The following is a 22,899-nucleotide window of genomic DNA, read 5'->3' on the forward strand; positions in this document are numbered from 1 at the left end:
GCCTATTAGAAATAAGATTGGTCTTTATTACAGTTAAATTTAATGCAAAAACATCTAGGTCCTATTGAAACGCTTCGTAAAGGCTATCGGAAAATCCAAGTAGCTCTTACGTTTAGCGACGGTGAAATGGACGAACTTCCAAAGTTCATGCGTTCATTCTGGGCTACCTATGATTTACGTAAGAGCTTCGTGAAAAGTGTGATGGAAAAAAATCACGTATGTTTTCACGTAACAATGACGTTTGGATTATTTTGAGTGATCCGGTATACGGTAGCAAATATGCATGGCCAAGTAAATTACTAAAACTTTAAAAAGTTTTCCGGCGAATGCTTCTGCATGCATCGAATTTCATCAATTTATCAAAATGTTATAAGCGTTTGAACACGTTTGAATTTACCTTTAAAATTTTACCTATCTCAATAATCTTGCCTATCCCCTCCTGTATACCAAACTATTATTTCCAAAAAAAGCACATGCAGCGGGGCGGGAAGAAATGTGAATCGTAATACGGCGGGGCCCAGTCGATCGCTAGATTAGATCCGCTCGATACGCATTCGTCCATGCGATTTCGGTAAAAAAGTGCAAATTGGATAATTGAACTGAAGTTATTTATCGAACTACAGTAGTTTTATTGCATTTTTGGTGTACAAAAAGCTTTCACAAAATTACACTTGGGAAATGAGTCCATGTTGCAGGTTAGTTTGAATATCCTCCGTAGTAGAACGATTTAGGTAAATATATGGTAGGTGGTCTTCATTTTTATTATTATTTATGCGGGATAAAAATCAAAACTGGAAGATCAAGCCATTTGAGCACCTTGGTATGGAAGGGAAAGTTGTTTCTATTCAAAAAAGCTACAATTTGCATAAATGACGTATAATATACGCATAATCACAAAACTGTCCCAAACGCCAATTCCATTATTTTCCAAGAAATACATCGCAATTTGTACTTTTATTGTTAATAATGATGCAAGAACTTAGTTGCAAATATATCCCTTCTCACTCAGAGCTGCAAAAGTGACTTATACGCCTAAATCGTATTTTTTTCATTTTTCAGTTTTTAATAAAAAATTTGAATAAAATCTTGTAAACTACATTTCAAATATATTATTTTAAGCAACTTGCTCTGGTATAATGTCTGGTTGAGCCGAGATCACATAGCGTTGCAAGATTTTCGGATTTTTAATCACAAACAACTCATTTTCATATTTGTGCTGGTTAAGGAGTACAAACCATCGGAGTTCATTTTTAACTTGAACTTCTAGTCACCCTACGAGCAACAGAAAATCGTACTTCTGGTTACCCCTTTGGCTGTTTTGTTTTGATTCTGCGTTCCGTTCCACCGTGTTCCATTTCTTTCTACTCCGTTCCATGAGCAGAATGACGTTTGAACCATTTTTAATCTGAACGATGTGCAAATTAGCGGGGTACAAATTAAAAAGTGTTCAAATTAAATGTTGTCAAACCAACGGGGCTACCCGGTATACCTAAAAACACTCAAAAATCTCGAAGAGTTGCAGGGAGTTGCAGCTGTATCTTTCAGACCTCTTAGAGGACACTCTAAGAAACATGTCTGTGAGTGATTTATGCTGGAACTCGGTGGAACTTTTTTTGAATTGATAATCAAAGTTACATGTTAGTACATGTATTTCATAAGTTTGATTTCATAGCCAACTCATCGTGCCGATTTCTCATATTCAAAGTTAAAATTGGTGTGCTTATCCCATCAATAATATACTTTACCAACCAGCAGCCATGTTCTCTTTTAGATTTTGATTGAATAGATTGGTTTCAACACTCTCCGTATTAGTTGAAAGGAATGCTAAAAACATGCGACAAAATATAGTTTTTCTGCTACTCCGACAACTGTCACTTTCGACGCTTGTTGTAGTAGTGTTAGTGCTTTGTAAAGCTTATAAATACTTGTTTCAATAACGGGTGCTATCTACTTGTGTATACTTATTATCGTGGAATAAAATAACTTGAAATTTGATTTATGTCTATGGAGCAACGCACTGTGCGTCGACTCCTCAATGTTTGCAGATCGATCAATCGACATCGATCAGAGTAGGGTGGTAAGTTTGACGGATCATTCCACGGAAGAGCGCGCAGCGCAAACCGTATGATTTTTTTATGCACACGCTCAATGGCAAGGATATGCGTAGTGTAGTAGGGACACCAAACTTGGACAGCATACTCTACAATACTACGCGCCAAGGAACAAAATAGAGCGTTTTTAAGGCCTAGATATCGTTGAAGTCAGCAGCGTGACGGCGAATGAAGCCTAGAGCAGCGAAGTATTTAGCTACTGTGGCTCCCACATGATCGGTAAATTTGAGCTTCGCATCGATGATTACACCCAGATCGCAGATAGAATCCACTCGCTCCATTGTAACCGATCCGATGAAATAGTCGTGAATGACAGAGCGACTCCGGCGACTAAAGGATATGACCTTGCACTTGCTACTGTTGACACTCATTCCGTTATTTCCGCACCAGATCAGCACAGAATTCACGTCCTTTTGCAGCACTCCACAATCGACTGATGAAATTATGGTGCGGTACATCTTCAGAATCAGCGAAGAAGAGTTAGAGGACTGAATACAAAAGGTTTGACTCTCCATGTGTGACTAGCCGTATAATCACTTCATTCGAGTCGTCAATTGTCACCTCGCTATACTGCCCATAACTGCATAACAGTCATATTCGACATTTTTGACAAATTGGAGTTAATACCATGGAGAGTCATCAAATGATAAATACTTTCGATCAACTTACTGAAATCTGTGAGATTTTTCTAGAAAATTCGAAAAAAAAACAAGTTGTTTTGTCACATTGGTAATTATAAACGCATAACAGTCACATTGAGATTATAAATGGGCCTCGTAATGTAATAGCAATTGAATTTCTATCAGAATTATTTTCTGACTATTCACCTAGTATGCGATATGAGTTGTACAACATATCAGCCTCAAATAAGCACTTTTGAGTTCCTGGTAATTTTTATAAATTTTAGTTTCCTCCCATACTGCCATAAAATGCACACTTGGTGCTCCATTTACTCAATGCCTAATTTTGTCGAATGTTACAAATATGCAGTTATAGGCAGTATATGGGACCGACAATTCTCACCTCACGCCTCTCATAGAATAAATCCAATTGACTCGATCCCATCATATAAATAATAGGCAAGTTTCTAAACAATTTTTATTTATTATTTATTATAGGGATTTTAACTAATGTCATTCGCCTCTGTTTTGTAACACTAAACTTTTTCATAACAAATTCCTCGATTACTTAAAATGACAGACGTAAACTGAAACTTAGCATAATCATTGTAAGCCCAGAAAATTTAAATGCGCAGAAAAAATGGATTTCCGTCTACCCCTATTAGGAATGCTTTCACAGGAAAAAAAAAATCTGTGATAAAAAAATACTATTTTAACTGACTACGCCCATTCTTGAAATTATCATGGAATTTGGGACCAATTTTCTATGTTTACGGTACATTTACTGGTACATCTGACAGAAATAATTTACAACAATCTGATTTCGACAACAGACATGGTAAAATCATGCGCATTTCTGATCTGCTGAAAATTGACCGGTACGAGCGCCTAAGTTAACCCCCTAAAATGGTAGTTTTTATCGCACAATTTTTTTGCGTGTTGGTGTATGGCCAAAAACTAAAAAAGCTCGTACTTAACCTTCCAGTCGTCGCGCGGTTTGCCACCGTCAGAACCACCACGCTGCTGTTGTGAACGAAAAGCGAGGTTTTTCAACAGTGTTGTACAAAATACAACAGGGTGACGACTGAAGTGTTAAAGTCGTTTGAAATGGTAAAAGTTTTCGTAATATTTTACATTTATTAGCACACTGAGTCAACTTCCTTCGTTTATGTTATATGGTAGGCATATAATTTTGCACCATTGGAATTTCATATAGGTCTTACCGTGGAAGAAAATCGACGACTAAGAGTTATTTGCAATGCATATAACATGTTATTCGGTTGAACATGTTATAATTATATGCGAGGAATATAATTTCAACTAGTGGATGTGTGATAGAGAATATATTTGCTTTTGTCATAAATACTAGTAATCTAAAGTAGTTCTTTTTATATGAAGGTCTAATTCGTTTGATTTTGCTTAAGGTGATTATAAAACAAAGCCAAACTTTGAATTTTCAGGTGCACAAGACGAGAGAATCTGACAACAATTCGCGTTGAAAACCAATCAAATGGCTTGCTTGCTGGTGGCGATCAACGGGATAGATTTTCATCGAGGAGCGCTGTTTGGTTCTCAAGTCTTGTGCTCTTGAACATTTGAGGTGTGGCTTCTGTATATAATCACCTTAACATGTAATTTAAATTAGTATGCTATGAATACGATAGGATTATATCTAGACCAAATATTTTTTAAAATTATTAAATTTAATAAATTTCATTTTGCTCATATGTTAATACTCGGGAAATGTGCATACAAATATAAGAACTTTTCAAAGCTGAAATGTAAATAAATAGTTGAAGGAACTCGATCCGCCTCTCAAAACTTGAGTTGAGTTGAAAGTTTCTCCAGCGCATCTTGGCATCTTGTCGATTTCATTGTGGTTGCAGTTTCTACGGAAAAAAATATTTCAAATAATTATGCGACAACAAGAGCTAAGAATAAATTTGTGTTACTTACAAAAGGAAAAACCGACATACAACATCTTCGAGAATTGGCTATCTGGTTCAAAAAATGTGTTGGGTAAAGGATTACTTGACACGTATCTGGTAATTTTCGGTTTGATTACAGATTGTATGGAAAAGAAATGTTGTAAGAAATAGAAACATAGTTTAATTTGGCATACTTACCAATAAATCAAAACTCTGTCCTGAAAACATGTGGATTCTTACTAAGCACTCATTATTCTTTCACTTTGACATGAAAATGGTACTACCTACATGACACTTGCGCATATATGATGTACAACCTAAACAATATAGTGGAGGTTATATGCAAGCTTTGTATCTCTGCATATAATGTACATTTGACGTGCATATAAATTTATCGATAACGAATATTTGTAAGATACATAAGGTTGCAGTTACACTCGACCTGTTTAGCATGTGAAGCGTATGGGATACAACATAAAACAAAAATGTCGCTGGAAAGATTAATGCTATATGAAATTTCCGTTAAAATAGCCTTACTGATTTATTTCAGTGCATATTATTGAACCAATAATATTTTTGAAATACTGGGAAAAAACGGGAGAAAACCGGGAATTTTAAATTACCTTTTCACTGGCCACCCTGACTGCTTGTCTGTGGTAGTAGTGTGGTTTATAGCTTGTTATTTTTATGTTTGTGTTTATTTTTCTATCATGGCTTCTGTCAAAATGAAATGAATGTATAAAAACAAATCTTTTTTGAAAAATATAGACCTACTACCTCCTTTTATAGACATCACGGGAAGTGGAAGGTTGTTAGTGGTAGGGTAATCGCAATAGGAAACGTTTGGTCAACAATCAAGCTTTTTTGTTTAAAGGGTCATGTACAAATTACCTCACGCTCCAAGGGGTGGATGGGGGCTAAGCACAGTATGACAAGCCTTAAAACATTTTGTCATCTCTCATGCAAAAAGCGTGATGAGGGTGTTGTTCTGAATAATAGCAGCGCATGCCGATTTTTATACAAACTGCTTTAATTTTGCATGCTCTAGTTTTGTTCCCTTTCAAGCAATCGAGCTCAAATTGTCTCTATTTTGTAACCACAAAATTTCATATTTTTCTGAATCCCTGTCGAAAAGTGAGATATAAGGTGAAATTGTTCGAAACAAATGTCAGTTTTAATAACTTAAATTCCTGTTTGCCATTGATTTTTTGATTTTTATATCACATACTATTTGAACAACCTCCACCTAATTGACAAACGTACACCCAAAACCAAAAATGTTTAAAATATCTGTAGAAGAAAAAAATTAAAATGAAGAATGCTATTTTTTCGAAAAATTTTACCCTGTGTCTCACTTTCCGGTTTGGGCTCAGAGAAATTTGATATTTTGTGGTTATAAAATTGAGCATATATGTACACTCCCGTGCATAAGTTTGGGTTCACCCCCTAAAAAACATACAAAAGTGTTCAGTCCATATCTCTGTGATTACACGTCCAATTGAAACTCTCTAAGCCGCATTCGAAAGGCAAAGAGTTATTCTTACTTCGTATGTATTTTTCCAAAAACATTCTTTGTACTTTGTATACTAAATTTTTACTTAAAGTTGTGACATTTTTCAAAAAACACACTGAAAAAACATTGCTAATTTCCTCAGCATTGGATAAACCAAAATTTTAAAACAAGGTGTCATTAGAATCATAATCTTATATTCTTTGAATAACACTTATAAAATTTTGGCGGAAAAATCTGAAAAGTATTCAAAATCAATGAAACAGGGCCCAGATAGCCGTAGCGGTAAACGCGCAGGTATTCAGCATGACCATGCTGAGGGTCGTGGGTTCGAATCCCGCTGGTCGAGGATCTTTTCGTATAGGAAATTTTCTCGATTCCCAGAGCATAGAGTATCTTCGTACCTGCCACACGATATACACATGCAAAAATGGTCATTCGGCAAAAAAAGCTCTCAGTTAATAACTGTGGAAGTGCTCATAAGAACACTAATCTGAGAAGCAGGCTTTGTCCCAGTTGGGACGTAACACCAAAAAGAAGAAACAGTCACTCAAGTCATCGTGCAAAAGTTTGGGTTCACCCCTCAGTATGGTGTATCGTGCAAAAGTTTGGGTTCACCTGAACTTACTTAAATCTGTGAAATCTCAAACCAATCATGTACGCGCCATTATTTGCGCTCAAATAAGCTTTAAAGTATTAAAATCGGTTGAAAAATGGCAGAGATATTGACAAAAATCATGTGCGTTCGGCTCAGGTGAACCCACGATTTGCATCATACTGAGGGGTGAACCCAAACTTTTGCACGATAACTTGATTGACTGTTTCATTGATTTTGTATACTTTTCAGATTTTTCGGCAAACAATTTATAAGTGCTATTCAAAGAATATGAGATTACGATTCTAATGACACTTTGATTTTAACTTTTGGTCGACCCGATGCTGAGGAAATTAAATATGTTTTTTCAGTGTGTTTTTTGAAAAATGTAACAACTTTAAGTTAAAATTTAGTATAAAAAATTCAGAAAACGTTTTTGAAAAAAATACATACGAAGTAAGAATAACTCTTTGCCTTTCGAATGCGGCTTAAAGAGTTTCAATTGGACGTATAATCACAGAGATATGGACTGAACACTTTTGTATGTTTTTGAGGGGGTGAACCCAAACTTTTGCACGGGAGTGTAGTTCTGTGGAGAAAATTGATCGTTTTGGCAATAGACAGAAATCCGAAACAAAATGGTCTCTGATGAGCAAAGACAGAGAACCGGGAAATGGATTCTGACGGAATGGGACAGAATTCCAAAGCAAAACTTTTGGATAAGCAAACATAGCTGTACCGAAAGAATGTTTTAGTGCATCTCTGACCCTAATTAACAAGGCAAATATTTGGTTAAGGACAAGATTAATTTAGAATCAGACAAAGAACTCAGGATTGCCACCGAACCGGGAAAAAGACCTTCCACAGTTATTAACTGAAAGCTCTTTGCCGAAGTTGCCATTTTCGCATTCGTATATCGTGTGGCAGGTACGATGATACTCTATGTCCAGGGAAGTCAAGGAAATTTCCATTGCGAAAAGATTCTGGACCGACTGGAAATCGAACCCAGACACCTTCAGCATGGCTTTGCTTTGTAGCCGCGGACGCTAAGGAAGACCCCCCTTCAAGCTCTAAATCTTCAAACTACCAAAAATAAGTTGTAGAAAGTTGTTAGGGCTGATGATATTGCCATTAAGCATTTGTAATTTAGGACAAATAACTTTCAAACATAATGATATTCATTGATCAATGATTTAATTTAAGTTAGAAATAGTCTATTTTTCTACACTATACTTCTCAGAAACTTTTCTCATCGGTTAGCAAATATTTTATGACTCTTTTCTCTTACTATCAGGGCCTGAATTTTTCTTTAACTTATTTGGCTCGAAGTTTTGAATCAGAGTTTCATAACTTTTTGCAGAATGATCAAGCTCTGGAACACATTGTATTTAAAAATTTCTTTAGTTACTGAAAAATAAATCAATAAATCCGAAAATAATCATTTATTTATAAAAGTTTCTAATGTATCTTCAGTTATATATTTATATGTCGATTATTCGATATTCCTAATTTTAAACTAATTTGCGAAAGATAAGGAATTGAAATTATTACAGTTGGGGTGCACAAAAGGGGCATATTGTTGATTAATATAACCCTGCTAGCTTTTGAAACAAACCCCAGTCGAAGTGAATCGAAAGTGCCAAGAATAGAAACCGCCCCATTAGCATTATTGAAGACGTTAAAAGCAAAAGGGTGTCAATACCGTGACATGCTCTATTACCGTGAGGTTAAAAAAACTCAAGTTTCAATCGATCAGAAAAAAATTATACATGATTATTTTCAAGTTTTTCAAGTTTTAGATAGTAGACCGTTTTATATACTTTGCATAAAAAATATGATTTGACCCATTTTGAAAATTTTAACCATAGTTACAGTTGTTGTTGTTAAACATACCATTGTTCCAAATACCGTGCATCTGACCCCGACTGCCGGGTCACATTTTGAAACATCTCTCAATTGAACGAACGAAGCGCATCAAAAATAAAACTTTTGTGTCAAACAACGTATTGAGGTTTGCATGGTTGATTCGGGAAATAAAATATACTCTCGAAAACTTATTCATATAGACTCAAGTCAAAAAAGAATACAAACTTACTTTATCGATCCTACGTGTTTCGCAGACAAAATTCTACACGTTTTGCTCTGAACCAACTCGATTTTTCACTTTTAGAACGTTTAATTTCCAATTTACAAAATGACGAAAGTAAGATTTTCAACTTTCGCAACCTAACCACTACTTTCGCCGCCCCGCTGTAGGGGGAGATCCCCCAGTGCCGGACAGCACCCAATACCGGACAAAGTCGAAACATTGAGAAATCATGGTCCAATCAAGAAGGTGTATTAGTAGAAAAGAAAGCTATTATGGAGACTACTGTTTGCGTAGAATAACACATCCTTGAAATATGCATGCCTTTTTAAAAAAGTAGAAAAGTTTGAAAATCTTTAAAAAATTGACGTATCTCCTTAATTTTGAGCCTATTTAGTAATTATTTTGAATAAGAAAAAATACTTTGGATCACGCAAGCATGATCGAACATAATCCTAATTAGATAGTATGAATGTATTTTGTACCATAATCGAACTAAATATGAACAAATTACAATGTTCGTTAAGCACCTCCTGTCCCTCAGTTTCGGACAGCTTGATTTGTTATATGATATCTTTGTAATTATTGCGTCAGTGTCTCAAAATACTTTCATTTTTCATGGGTTCCGTCTATCATGGTATCAAACATGCAATAAAATTAGTAAGAATTAACATTCAGAACAACATCGTAAAATGTGCTATTTTTCATCATATATGGAAGATGTTTTTGATAGGCATCTTGCAAACTAAGAAAAACTCAAATTATTCTTGTAAATGATGCAAATGCATTGAATTGGTAATTGGGTCTACCCCGTTTGGCATAATGCCGTTTGGCATAATGCCGTTTGGCATACAGTCGTTTGGCATAATAGTCGTTTGGCATAATGCCATTTGGCATAATAGTCATTTGGCATAATGGTCATTTGGCATAATAGTCGTTTGGCATAACCATAACCAGAAATCGTATTTTTAAAACATTTTTGTTACCGTTGTTCACATGAGTCAATGAAAAGAAATATATATTTACCAATTCATTTATTATTTCAATTTTTGTTATGTATACATAGAAATGTAATGAAAAACCTCTCTCTTATTTTGATTTTGATCCTAAGTGAGCTGCAATTGCCTCAAGATAATCAGTTTCCTGATATTTATCAATATTTTCAACAATATTCTTCACCGCTTGATCATTAATTTGATGCATCGTCTTCTTCTGCTTGCTGGACGTACCAGCCAGAAGAGCTGCGATTTGTCCAACCGTATATTTTTCCTCCAGCCTTAACTCACCCATCAGCTTGATCACTCCAGTTTGACGTGCTACCAGTGTTTGCCAACGTCGGTGCCAGGCTTCAATCTGGTTTGTGGTACGCGGAACGTTTGACAAAACGTTGTCATAAATCGACCACAACGACGGCGGGTACAGTGGTTCTGTACGAACGATTCGCCCATCCTTTCCGATACGCCGGACACGACCCATAATGTAGTATTCGTCCACATAAGATATAAAATCCTTCAGTTGAACAGGCGCATTTTTTTTCAAATTCTCAAACGCGGCTGGTATACGTTCAGTTGGTAAAAAAGCAAGGGCTTGCGTCTTTTTGAAGAAATGATACAGGGCGATATTGTTGGTCATTTCTCCAATAAGCTTTGCCTCTTGAATTCTTTTCCAGAAATTCTGGGACAGGTGAAAGAAGCACGCATTTTGCTTTGTTTCTGGGAACTCAGATTTTATAGCGTTGATGATAGCCTTTTCAAAATCTGATAAAATGACTGGTGGATCTAGATCGATCCCCAGCTCATTTGCCTTTTCTATTAGCGTTGCAAAGACTGCCCGATACAGCGCTTCATTTTTTGCTGTCATCAACGTGTGTATTATGGGGAACGCATGTTCGTGGTTTGGCGAACTGCTACCAAGAATGGTGAACAGTTGCCGAAACAAACCTGGAACGCAATCGAACGTTCCGTCAACGATCCAGTATTTGGCAAGGGCTAAACGTCGTAATCCTTCCAGCGTACCAAAAATGATTGCTCTGTCGCTTCCTTCCTTAATATCAGACATAAGGAAAGATTCTCCATCGACGGTTGTCCTTAAGCTGATCGGCACCTCAAATTCGGCCAACGAAGTGGGTTCCTTTGGGAGTTCGTCACTTTTTCGCACTCGGTCGATGATTTTACGTTGTGCATTTAACGACATCCTCTGCTGCACCGCATTAGAAAATTCTGCTCCGGCTTGGCGTACTATTTTCGCTGGCGTTGCATTGTTTTGGTTGGCCCGTCGCTTTAGGGAACTCCTCATCATTAGCCCCATTAAATGAATTGGGTCGCTTTCGTGGTTATGGTCCGAACATGACAGAACGCGGTGTTCGTTCCCCGCCTTGAACGTTACCATACGCGCAGAGCATCTGCTTCCCGAGCCGCGTCCATGTGGTCTACCCCTACATTCCCAGTAGTGGGTGGGACCATTCTAAAACATTAATTTGGTTTTTAGTTGTATTATTATTTCGCACAATTTAAAAAAAAACTTACCGGTGTTCTGTTTGAATAGAATAAAAATCCTTTGAAAGCCAAACAATCCTTTCCTCTGGATGATTTAAGCACTTTCGGCACATCATTTTCCGCTTCGGCTGCATCCACTCCGTAAAAATCGCTATCGCTGTCCGAGTCCATTTTTCGCGTCTAAACCGCCGTACAGCAGAATCAGAAAAGAACCCTTTCTCCAACTTCCACTAGTATGCCTCTTACAATGATACCGGCCTCGTTACTTAGCAACCAGTATCAACGGGGTACAACGTGGTCACAGCCTACTGATCATATTTTAAATTTTTCGATTTTTCGACCAATGGGTGACTTTTAAATTCAATTGGATCACAGCAAGCTGCGTTCTATTTGAATTCCTAAGCATGAGGTAGGTACACTGAGCATAAATGCATAATTGTCCCATGTGAATAGGAAATCCAGCAAACATGGGACTGACATGCATTTACGGGCATTACAGGTGTTGGACGAGGCATGTTCGAATAAAATTGTAACAGTTTTACGTACGCATGTCTGCCGAGTGATTTTATCGCTAAAAGTTTTAATTAATTTGGCTTATTTGTATATTAAATAAATTGAAGTGTTTTTAAAGTTAACAAAATGAACAATCCTTTAAACAAAATGTGTAAAGTTTACCGTGAATATGAAGATATAACGAATCCACTATTTACGTTCCAAGACGTCTGTGGACCAGTTTATTTATGGCCTTCTAATATCAAAAAAATAATCGCATCCAAGACATTGAAATATCAAGAGCGACTTAAATTGACAACATTTTTGTACGTGAATGGATTACAAGACGCTTCAGAGTGGATGAACTTTATTGTTGATGTTAAAGGAAATAGTTTTGAAAGATACCGAAACGAAATATTCTCACTTTTCAAGTATTATTGTCTAGCAACAACACAGAATCGGTATTATGCATATTGTATGAGTCATAAGCGAATTGAATACTTGAATGGTACTGCAAAAAAATAGAGAAATCATTGGCTAATAAAACATAAATAAAATAAAACAAACTTCTTATTTTTTAGATCACGTTATCCGCATACTCAACCAATTCATCCCATGATTAAACTGAGACTTGTGTAATTATTATTTATCATGACAAGTTATTCGTTAAAACATTTCCAGCTTCGTAGTACAAATATCAAATAAACTAGTATAAGGCATTTTCATTTGAAATACATTTGAAAAACAGTGACTAATGGATCGTGACAAAGTGACCCATAACAGTGTGAGAAGCGTACGACTAGATAAAGATGTTCATCATGTATATGTTTTGTTTTTTATTATTTAATCTAAAGCTTCTTTTCAAATTATGCCAAACGACCATTATGCCAAATGACCATTATGCCAAACGACTGTTATGCCAAATGACTATTATGCCAAACGACTTTATGCCAAACGACTGTATGCCAAACGGCATTATGCCAAACGGCATTATGCCAAACGGGGTAGACCCTTGGTAATTATAAACTATTCCTATAGTGTACACATTCAATGATGTTCAAATTTTCAGATTTCGAGGCATTTCTGGATCGTGTCCGGTATTGGGTGCCACCTTTCAAGATCGATCAATTTGGTACTAAAATACATCATCAAAATGTAATGTCAAAATTCATGTTTATATTTTCAAATTTACTTTGGTACACTATAAAAATGATAATATTTATCATAAATGGGTAACACGAGCCCATTAAATTAATATTTTTCGAACTATGAATTTAGTGGCTTAAGTGTCCGGTACTGGGGGATCTCCCCCTATGGAGAGACAAAGTGACTTAACCACGAATCGAAACAAAACACTACTTGAGTCGATTTTACACTGGTAGAAAAACGTCGCAAGTAACTGAATGAAACGGCTTATCATTTTGTCATAAAATTCTTGTGTGAAATAAAAGGAACTCCATAGTTTTTGAACGCGAGCTCATTGTATGCAAAATTTGAGCAATGTACAAGTCGAAAAAATGTTAAAAAGGTGATTCATTTTAAAACAGTTTTAGAAGACAGGTTGTGATTGTTCTGAGTTAATTTTCGCAAAACCGTATGGAAGTTACTTACGTCGATTTGAAAAAGTAATCGAATATTTCATTTCGCCATTTTGGAATTATAACTGAAACACGGTATTTGGAGCACATAAGCAACCCTGCCCTAATACCGTGCGTTGGCACCTGCCGATTACACTCTAACATTATTTTTGTTTGTTTGTGTGTGCAACTTTAGTTTAAATTTGTCATGGCTTTCTAAATGCTACTTACTATGCTAACGTTTGTGACAATAATTTCGAAAAATAAATAATATAATATGCTAGAAATCCACATAAATCCCAAATACACGGTATTAGGCAACACACGGAATTAGAGCATGTCACGGTACCAAAAACCTAGTTTTAGAATATCGCTAAGTTTTTTCGGCAATTTTTCATTCTTCTACGCTACCGAAAATAGATATGGAATCACAAAGTATTCACAAGAAATCACAAGTTTTGAAACCAAGATATCTCGGTAATTTCTCTAAGATACTTCGATGCACAGTAGGTATGGCCAAAGTGAGACAATCCATAGATGTTTCCTTTTATTTTTAAGGTGGAACATATTGAGTAATTCTCGCTGAAACCAGGCCGCCATCGTCACCCATCGTTAGAATTCCGATTTTATGTCACTGATCGCTAGTTTTCGATAAAACTTAAGGGTGGTCCTTTCGGTTTTCTCAAATTGGTGGACCCCTCGCACGCCAGCTAGCTAAACAGTTTGCGAAAAAGCCCATTTTTTGGTAAATCTTGGGTATTTCTTCACGTGATATGTCTCTTATTTCACTTGGAACACATAGCAAACTTAGTAGCATCGTATAGAGAAAGGATATAGCTTTCATTTGAAGCTAAAAAAAATTTAGCGGTCATTTTGGATTTTGTTAGAAAAATCGTTTTTTCACTATTAGCGCACCGCTAGTTTTCAATTCTGAGATCACCATCAGAAAGCTTAGGAAAAATTGCGTAAGATAGGCTACAGAAACTAGGTGAGCAATGGTATTTACCCTATGAAATGAACGATTTTCTAAGTCATGTTCTACGATTTTGACGTATACGGCGACTGCAATCAATGCAAACATCATTTTTTGTACAACAAAGAAACAATTTTTCAATCGTTGGTATTTTATTCGAGTCGAGAGAAGAATAAGAACATTATTTTGAGCGATAAAATCCGGCGGCCATCTTGGATTTTGACGCCATCTTGGTTTTAAGTAGTAGAATGAATTTTTCACCTTAATAGCACTCAGCATGTCGAATTTAGAGGCTATCAAGGTTACGTAAACTCTTCTTCTTATTCTTCTTATTATTATTCTTCATTTTTCTGTCGTTACGTCCCTACCGGAACCGAGCCTGATACTCAGCTTTGTTAGTTGTGTTATAAATACGGGTTATTGAATAGGAAATTTTCTTATGTACCAGAATAATTCTTCGTCATATCTTTGAATTCAGGAATTATGTATAAATAAATTCAATGAATGAAAACTGTCAAAAACATTGGTTGAAATAAACAAACATTTTTTTTTACCATATGCATTTTTGTCATTGAATGAAGTTTATAAATTGCGCGTTGAGACATTAGTAAGTCTTGTAGAAATATCTGTAGTTTTAACGTAAAACATTGCCAAACGTGCATTTACTTATAATGGAAATCTTAAATTATTAAGAAAAAAAATTCTTTGATTTTCTGAACCATAAAGTATCGTTTTTACTACCGCCCAACATGCATGTGGAAATAGTGAAATTGAAAAATGAGAAGCAGGCTTTGTTATAATGTGGACGTAATGCCGAAACGCATCATTTTGAGATGGACCTATGCACGAGTTCACGAATTTGACGTTTGAGCGGTGCCGCATTCACTTGTCGCCATGGTCACGTAAATAACACGGCACCGCTCAAACGTCAAATAGTGAACTCGTGCATCGGTCCATTGGAAAATCTCGCGGCCATCTTGGATTTCGACACTAACTTAGATTTTAGCAGTTGAATGATTTTTACCATCTCAACGCTCATCATGCTGAATTTTGAAAAAAAAAACAATCAGATTCTTTCTTTCTTACCTTATTTCAGCTGTTCAACTGATTGTTAATTTCTATCAATGGTTTAGACAGAATAAATGAATGAAGTAATGCTATTTTTCAACTCGAAGATATGCAGAACAATCATTCAGTTAACATATAAGCGTTAAAAATCCTGTTTGATCATTCGTTATTGAAGCTAGTTAAGCTGAGGGGCTGGCTCTGTTCCAGTAGGGACGCAACTTCAGGAAAAAGAAGAACAAGAAGAAAAGTAAGTGTAATGGTAGCATTAATATTTAACATGTTGAGTGCTAGCAAGGTGAAAACTCATTCTACTACTTAAAACCAAGATGGCGTCAAAATCCAAGATAGCCGCCATTTTTTTTACTCTAAATATTGAGCATTTTGCACCTTATTAGACTACTGTGCAGAAAATTTTTGCACAGTGAATATTTTCACACCTTACACAGACACCTGCCTAACGGTATGACAGTTGCTTAGATACCGACGTTTTTCGCCACTGTTTTGATTTTTTAATGGGCCAACGATCGCTAGTGGTAAGTGTTTCGATTGCAATTCGATGTGTTTTGAGTGATCTACACTACACTTCTTACTCTCATATCTTATTTTCTTTTAGTCATCATCGTCATAAATTGGAGTGCAATATGAACATAGCCAAAAATGCCGCCGGAAGAATGCTACGATATGGGAAACAGACGCTGTGTTGAATCGTTCCTAGCATGGAGATCAGACGCTCCAAGTTGGAGATGCAAAGAACTCCTCCCCCTGTCAGAATATGACCAAAATTAAGTCAACTGCTAATATTTATGGTTTCAAAGGGGGTTTGCTTAGAGAACTTGAGCGCTTGCAGTAGAACATTCAGGAAAATCGAATTCAGGAACATAATTCGAGTTAGTTAAATAGTTTTAATGGAATCACCACAGTGTAACATTTCAAGAAGGAGTTTCCTTACGTTACATAAATTCAAATAAAGAAATAAAAATAAATAAAATAAAATAAAGTTCACACCGGGATTGGCTACCCGATCTTCCATAACGGTGCTCGTAGCCCGGCTAGCACTGCGCGAAGGTAGGGATATGAGCTGCTAGGCAGAAGACTAAGGGTCACATAGAGGAGTCTACTTAATTCCTGCAAATACGCGAGAAACCAATGGTACGCCATGCCTAGCATTTACAAACCTCAATACGATACATATTGCGATTAACTATGAGCTCAATACATTTCCAAAAAATCATGCCGGAATGAAAACGTACGCGAAAATAAAATAAACAAGTTTTGATAAAATCTATCTTACTATTTCGATCAGTTTTGAAACGTCATAGCATTTTAAGCATACGCCTACTGGTTTTAGCGAGTGTGTAAATTGTATCTAGCAAATGAACAATTGCATTCGAATCTAAAAATTCGTGCAATGGTCAATAATACTCCTATCCTTCATCTCACTCGAGCAATACACCAACTATTGAAAACTTGTTTTATTGTTGTACAAAAAATGATGTTTGCATTGATTGCACTCGCCATATACGTCAAAATCGTAGAACATGACTTAGAAAATCGTTCATTTCATAGGGTAAATACCATTGCTCACCTAGTTTCTGTAGCCTATCTTACGCAATTTTTCCTCAGCTTCCTGATGGTGATCTCAGAATTGAAAACTAGCGATGCGCTAATGGTGAAAAAACGATCTAAGATTTTTTTTAACTTTAAATGAAAGCTATATCCTTTCTCTATACGATGCCACTAAGTTTGCTATGAGTTCCAAGGGAAAAATGAGACATATCACGTGAAGAAATACCCAAGATTTATCAAAAAATGGGCTTTTTCGCAAACTGTTTAGCTAGCTGGCGTACGAGGGCTCCACCAATTTGAGAAAACCGAAAGGACCAACCTTAAGGTGATTATAGAACGAAGCCACACCTCAAATTTTCAAGAGCACAAGACTTGAGAACCAAACAGCGCTCCGCATAAAAAATCTATCCCATTGGTCACCACTAGCAAGCAAGCAAGTTGATTGGTTTTCAACGCGAACTGTTATGAGATACTCTCGTCTTGTGCACTTGAAAATTCAAAGTTTGGCTTCGTTTTATAATCACCTTAAGTTTTATCGAAAACTAGTGATCAGTGACATACAATTGGAATTCTAACGATGGGTGCGGCCTGGCTTCAGCGAGAATTGCTCATTGGAAGCCCTTTGAATCCACAAATCTCGCGAAAGAACCATCAAACGTCAGTGTAATTTCTATACCTTTGCTAACGCAGAAAATTTAAATTAAAGATACTATTTTTGTTGGAATCATTGGAATTATATTTCAGTGAGGTGATCCTTTTAGGTTTATTAAACTCCAGTCGATAATCTTTAAGTGCGCTTTCTTTCTGAACCGTTTGTAACCACGTGTTTTGTGTATTCTCCGCACGAGAGGCCAACTCTGAAAGAGATTCCTTATTTATGACTGCAAAGCATTACGTAATCAATCAGACTGGGAACCACTGACCTAAGAGTACGAAAGAGAGCTGTAGCGCAATGTTTTATTTTTCGATTAGGTATAAAATAATAAATCATGACGAAAACTCGTTTTTGCTCTTTCTCTAAACAACAGCACCGACGAAGACGCCCGGCAGGCAATGATGATGAACGGAGGTAAAATCAAAGAAGTGCAGGTCACATTGCTTCTGTCCTCTCGCGCCGAAATGCAAAAGGTCATCGAAGATGCACGGCGCACAACGATGTCGTTTATGCAGCTGTCCGCCCAGGCTGCTCCCGCAATCCCTCAGCAGGCTCCGGTAATCCCTAAAGTTTCGGCTCCGGCTGTATCAGGTGCCCAACCGCAACCACCGGTCATTAGTCTTTCGGGATTTCTGGCGCAGAATCTCAGCCAGCAGAAAAATCAATCGCTTTATTCGGAAATTCCTGGACTGGGGTTCTTGGCCACGAGTGGTGGAATGTTTCAACCAAATGCTCCGGCGGCTGGTCTGTTTTCGGCACTCAGCGGTCAAAACTACAGTGCTGGGTCGCCTACTAACTCGGCGTTTACGCAGCTCTCTGAACAGTTGAAGAAGGTTGGCGAAGCGGACAAGACTGGTGGGTTAGCGAAGGTGTCTGGGTCAACTACGAATTCTTCGTCTGTCTCGAAGAAGGATTCTGGAGAGAGGAGCAGCCGTAGAAGCAGGTCGAGTTCTCGTGAACGGGATAGGCGACGATCGTCGAGGGATCGATCGAGATCCAGAAGTCGTGATCGTGGTAGTAGACGCCGTGGCCGAGATCGTAGCTGCAGCCGTGATAGAAGAAGCAGAAGCCGTAGCCGCGATCGTCGTGATCGCAGACGTCGATCTCGTTCCCGCGATAGACGTGATGATAGAGCAAGGGACAAGACCCGAGATGGAGACCAGAAATCGTCCGATAAGAACTCCAAGTCGAGAGGTTCTCGGTTCAGTGATCGAGGAGATAGTAAGTCAACTCCGGCGGAAGTGGCAAAGATTCAAAGTCCGAAAGCCACACCAAACGTGCTTCAGCCGACGACTTTTACCAGTCCTTGGGATGCGCCGATTCAACAGAGTTTGATGAAGTTGGCTAATCCTGATATGGAGAAGCCGGTGCAGCAAAACGCCATTCCGTCGATAATGAGTCCCACGCAAAGTACGAGCGAGGATGGATTTGGCGATCGTAATGATCAGGGATTGAAGTCTGTCCCCGCCGTTCAGAATCCAATTGTGAGTTATCGGATGAACGTGATGCCAGCGGTGAACTATGGGTCGTTCCAGTCATCGAAGCCGCTCAGCAATGAACAGTTGAGTAAATTGCAGCAGTTGCAGTCCCGACGTGATTCTAAGATCTTCCAAGGACCGCCGAACATGGGTGGAAACAGGCAAGGAGGACATTTCTCGGACGGAGAGAGCAATACTTTTGCGAAGAACAATAATAGAGGTGGGTTTGATTTAGCACCGCGGAGAGAAGTCGGCGCAAATCGACCGGGCGATGGTTACAGCACGGATGGTGGAGTGAATAAGCGGAACCAGAGCATGGAAGAGCGATCGGACGGACACGATGACGTTGAAGGGCAGTCGGTAAAGGTGTCCAATCTGGAAAATGCTACCGGTTACGGCGAGGTGCGTCGATTCTTCCATGGGCAAACGATTTCCAGCAATGGCATCAAAATGATCAACGATAAGAATGGAAGGCGAACTGGAGTCGCAATGATAAGGTTCTTGCGGAAGGATGGCAAGCGGTATGCGCTCTCACGAGATGGGATGAGGTTGAGGCACTCCGTTGTCAAAATCGAATCAATCACGGATCAGGAGTTTGAAGAAGCGGTTGACTCCTATCGCCCGGGTTATGAAGAAGTTCCTAACAACTGGAAAGAAGTAAGTCCTGATCGAAAGGAGAATAAGCGGGAAGAAGTTATCGAAATTCGCGATGATGAGCAGGACGTCAAACAAGGATCGGTTGTGGTCTGGAGTTTGCCTTCTATGACCACCGAATTGGACTTGATGAGAATCTTTTCGGACTTTACCGTTGTGGAAGTCTTGATCATCAAGAACTATAAAAATCCTAAGCAATTGGATGGATACGTGAAATTCCATCGGGTACAGGATGCTGTAAGAGCATGCGATAGCACTCACAAGCACTATGTCAGGAATAAGCGAGTGTTTGTGAAGCAATGTTCGGATATTGAATATGATGCAGCTAAGAATGAGTACGAAGCCCCACATGAACCGGAACCGGTGACTGTAGATCTGGATGACTCGGTTCAAATTGTGAATGAGACTTCTAAGGATTCGAAAAAAGATGAAAAGAATGATGATGATGATAAAATGGACTTGGCAGAAGATGAAGAAGAAGATAACGAAAATGCTCAGTTGGGTGGGGATGTAAATGCGCCAATTCAACCAATACAACAAAAGCCAGTTGAGAACCAATTTGGATCGCCTCCACCGAACATGGCATCCGGTATGACAAACAATGAACCTCCGATGAATCGGGGATACCCCTCGAATCAACCGTTTGCAGGAATGCAGAACATTGTTCGTCAAGAGGAGAATTGGGAACCTGAACAGTTCCGACAGAATGCCCCACCGATGAACCGTGACCCCCGAGGTATGTTCAATCAAAACTTCAACCAAGAGTACCAACAGGAGCAACAGTTACGACAACAGCAGCAGCCACAGAGCATGCCTCAATTGAATCTAGGCTTCGGCGGGGATATGAATCGCGATCCCCGTCGGCGTCAGGATGGAATGATGAATCAAATGCAGCAGTCTGGATTCGACCAAGGTAACTTCCAGGGTGATAACAGTAGAGACAGTTTCGGCTCACAGCACTCACTTCCGCGTTTCAATCCCCAAGGTCCGCCACCGTCAATGGGCAACAATAATCGGTTTGGTCCACAGGATATGGGTCCCATGGGAGGGAACAATCGCTTCGACCAACAGCAGCAACAGCAGATGGATAACAATCAAGGCAGACCGTTTGGAAGTAATCGCTACGATCAGCAAATGGGCTTCAACCAAGGACCTCCTATGGGCGGTAATCGATTTGATCAGCCAATGGGCCACAATCAAGACGGTCCTCCGATGGGCAACAACCGGTATCAACAACAACAGCAAATGTCGAATGCTCCGGGTGGTCAGTTCGGCAACAATCAGTTCAATAGGAATAACAATGGTCGCCAGAACGCCAACGATGATAAGACCACCTTCATCATGATCACAAATTTAGAGTACGCCATGCAAGAATCCAACATATTTGAGTTCTTCGACCAGGAAGGATTCAGTCCAAAGCACGTTCACATCCTTCGGAACAAAAATGGTCGCTCGATGGGCGAATGCTTGGTGGAGTTCCAGTCTTCTCAGGAAGCCGAAGAAACCCTTTCCAAGCATGGCCAAGTCATCGGAAAGAGGAGAGCATTTATTAAGCATCTGAATAGAAATCAGATCATGGATATCATGCAACGTATAAACCAAAATGGCCCTGGACTGAGAAACCAAATGGGCGGTCAATTCGGAGGAAACAATAACTTTAACAACAACAACAACAACTTCCGCAGAGGGGACAACTTCGGTGGGAATAATTTCGGAAACAGCAACAACAACTTCAAGGGCAACAATCAAAATGATAGAGATAATGGCGGTTTCCAAAAGAATGATGATCGATTCAACAATGACAACCGAAACTTTGACGAAAGGAATTCGCAGGGAAATAACAACCAAACTTATTCTGATGATCACTTTTACGATGAAGATCCGCAAGAAGATTTCGAAAGTCATGAAGATCAAGAAACCCATGGAGATCAGGACAACTACTCTAAAGATAATGCAGAACCAACAGAGGTCGAGAAGATGCCTGAAAAGCAATCGGATGATGTGACGGAAAGTGATCAACATAATGAGAACCCCGAAGAGGATCATGATAAGGTGGAGTTAGAACCGGTTGAGCATGGTCCTGACGATGATGATCCGCCGTTGAAGCAACCCAACGATGAATACTTACATCCATGCGAGGAAGAAGAAGAATATCACCATAACGAAGAACAAGGGGATGAAGAACCTGAAGATGACGAACACGAAGGATCAGGCAACCAAAATGGATTAGAACCGCAGCAGCAAGAACAGCAGCAGGAGCAGCAACAACAACCACAACAGGAAGAACAACAATCTCAACACCAGGAAAACGAAGAAACAGAACATACCGATCAAGAACATCACGAATCCGATAACATGCACGACGAAAACCAGCCGGAACCAATTCGTGGAAACATCCTGTGCCTGGGAAATTTGCCATTCCGGGCGCCAAACGAAGAGCTGGTTGGTTACTTCCGGGAGTACAACATTACGATAGAGGACGTGAAGCGGCGATATTTGCCCGATGGACGCCCGACCGGTGACGCCATGGTACGGTTCCAGAGCGGAATGGATGCACAACGGGCGATGCAGACACACTATAACCGGCGAATCGGAGGGCGGCAAGTCCGGATGCGGATTCTGGAAGATTGAGAGGCAGAGCGGCGATAGGCGTAATCCGACGTTTTTGAGCGGATTCCTTTCAGCTTAATAGCTTATTTTGTAAGTGATGAGTTTTGATTTTTGAATAAACTAACGTTATCTGATAACATGATAATTTATAATGAAGCTACTGGTGTACATATTTATCAAGAATACAAATGGTAAATGCCAATGTGAGAAATAGTAACCAAATCGTAGTTTTTGTTTCATGAAAGAAATTCATCCAACTTAGAGCTACAAATGAGTAATACACTGGTCCCACAGTTATGAATCATTTAAGGCTCCGCTTAACTTTGAAAAAATATAGAGAGCAAAATAAACAATATTTTTCTATGAAATCAATGCCGAATGGTAAAGTGGGGTATATACCTGCAGTTCATACACAATGTTATCTTTAAAGTTAATGAAAACATTTGAAATTTCCACTTATTTGAACATTGTCTAAAACCAC

At 38.5% G+C, this 22,899-nt stretch overlaps 1 protein-coding gene across 2 annotated transcripts in view; it reads left to right on the plus strand.

Moving 5' to 3' along the window:
• The window catches only part of LOC5566494 (putative uncharacterized protein DDB_G0282133), a 69,863-nt gene extending 47,228 nt beyond the window's left edge, over window positions 1–22,635 (plus strand). Inside the window, exons 3-4 of one of the 2 annotated variants that reach the window (XM_021842190.1) lie at window positions 18,050–20,721; window positions 20,794–22,635. In XM_021842190.1, coding sequence (XP_021697882.1) covers window positions 18,050–20,721; window positions 20,794–22,439 — 4,318 coding nt within the window. In that variant the 3' untranslated portion in view covers window positions 22,440–22,635. Of the gene's footprint in view, window positions 1–18,049 lie in introns of both variants that reach the window. The other variant, XM_021842189.1, reaches the window with a different exon arrangement.
• Window positions 22,636–22,899: the final 264 nt, after the last annotated feature.

Source organism: Aedes aegypti, chromosome 2, assembly GCF_002204515.2.
Source record: "Aedes aegypti strain LVP_AGWG chromosome 2, AaegL5.0 Primary Assembly, whole genome shotgun sequence".
Lineage (NCBI taxonomy): Eukaryota > Metazoa > Arthropoda > Insecta > Diptera > Culicidae > Aedes > Aedes aegypti.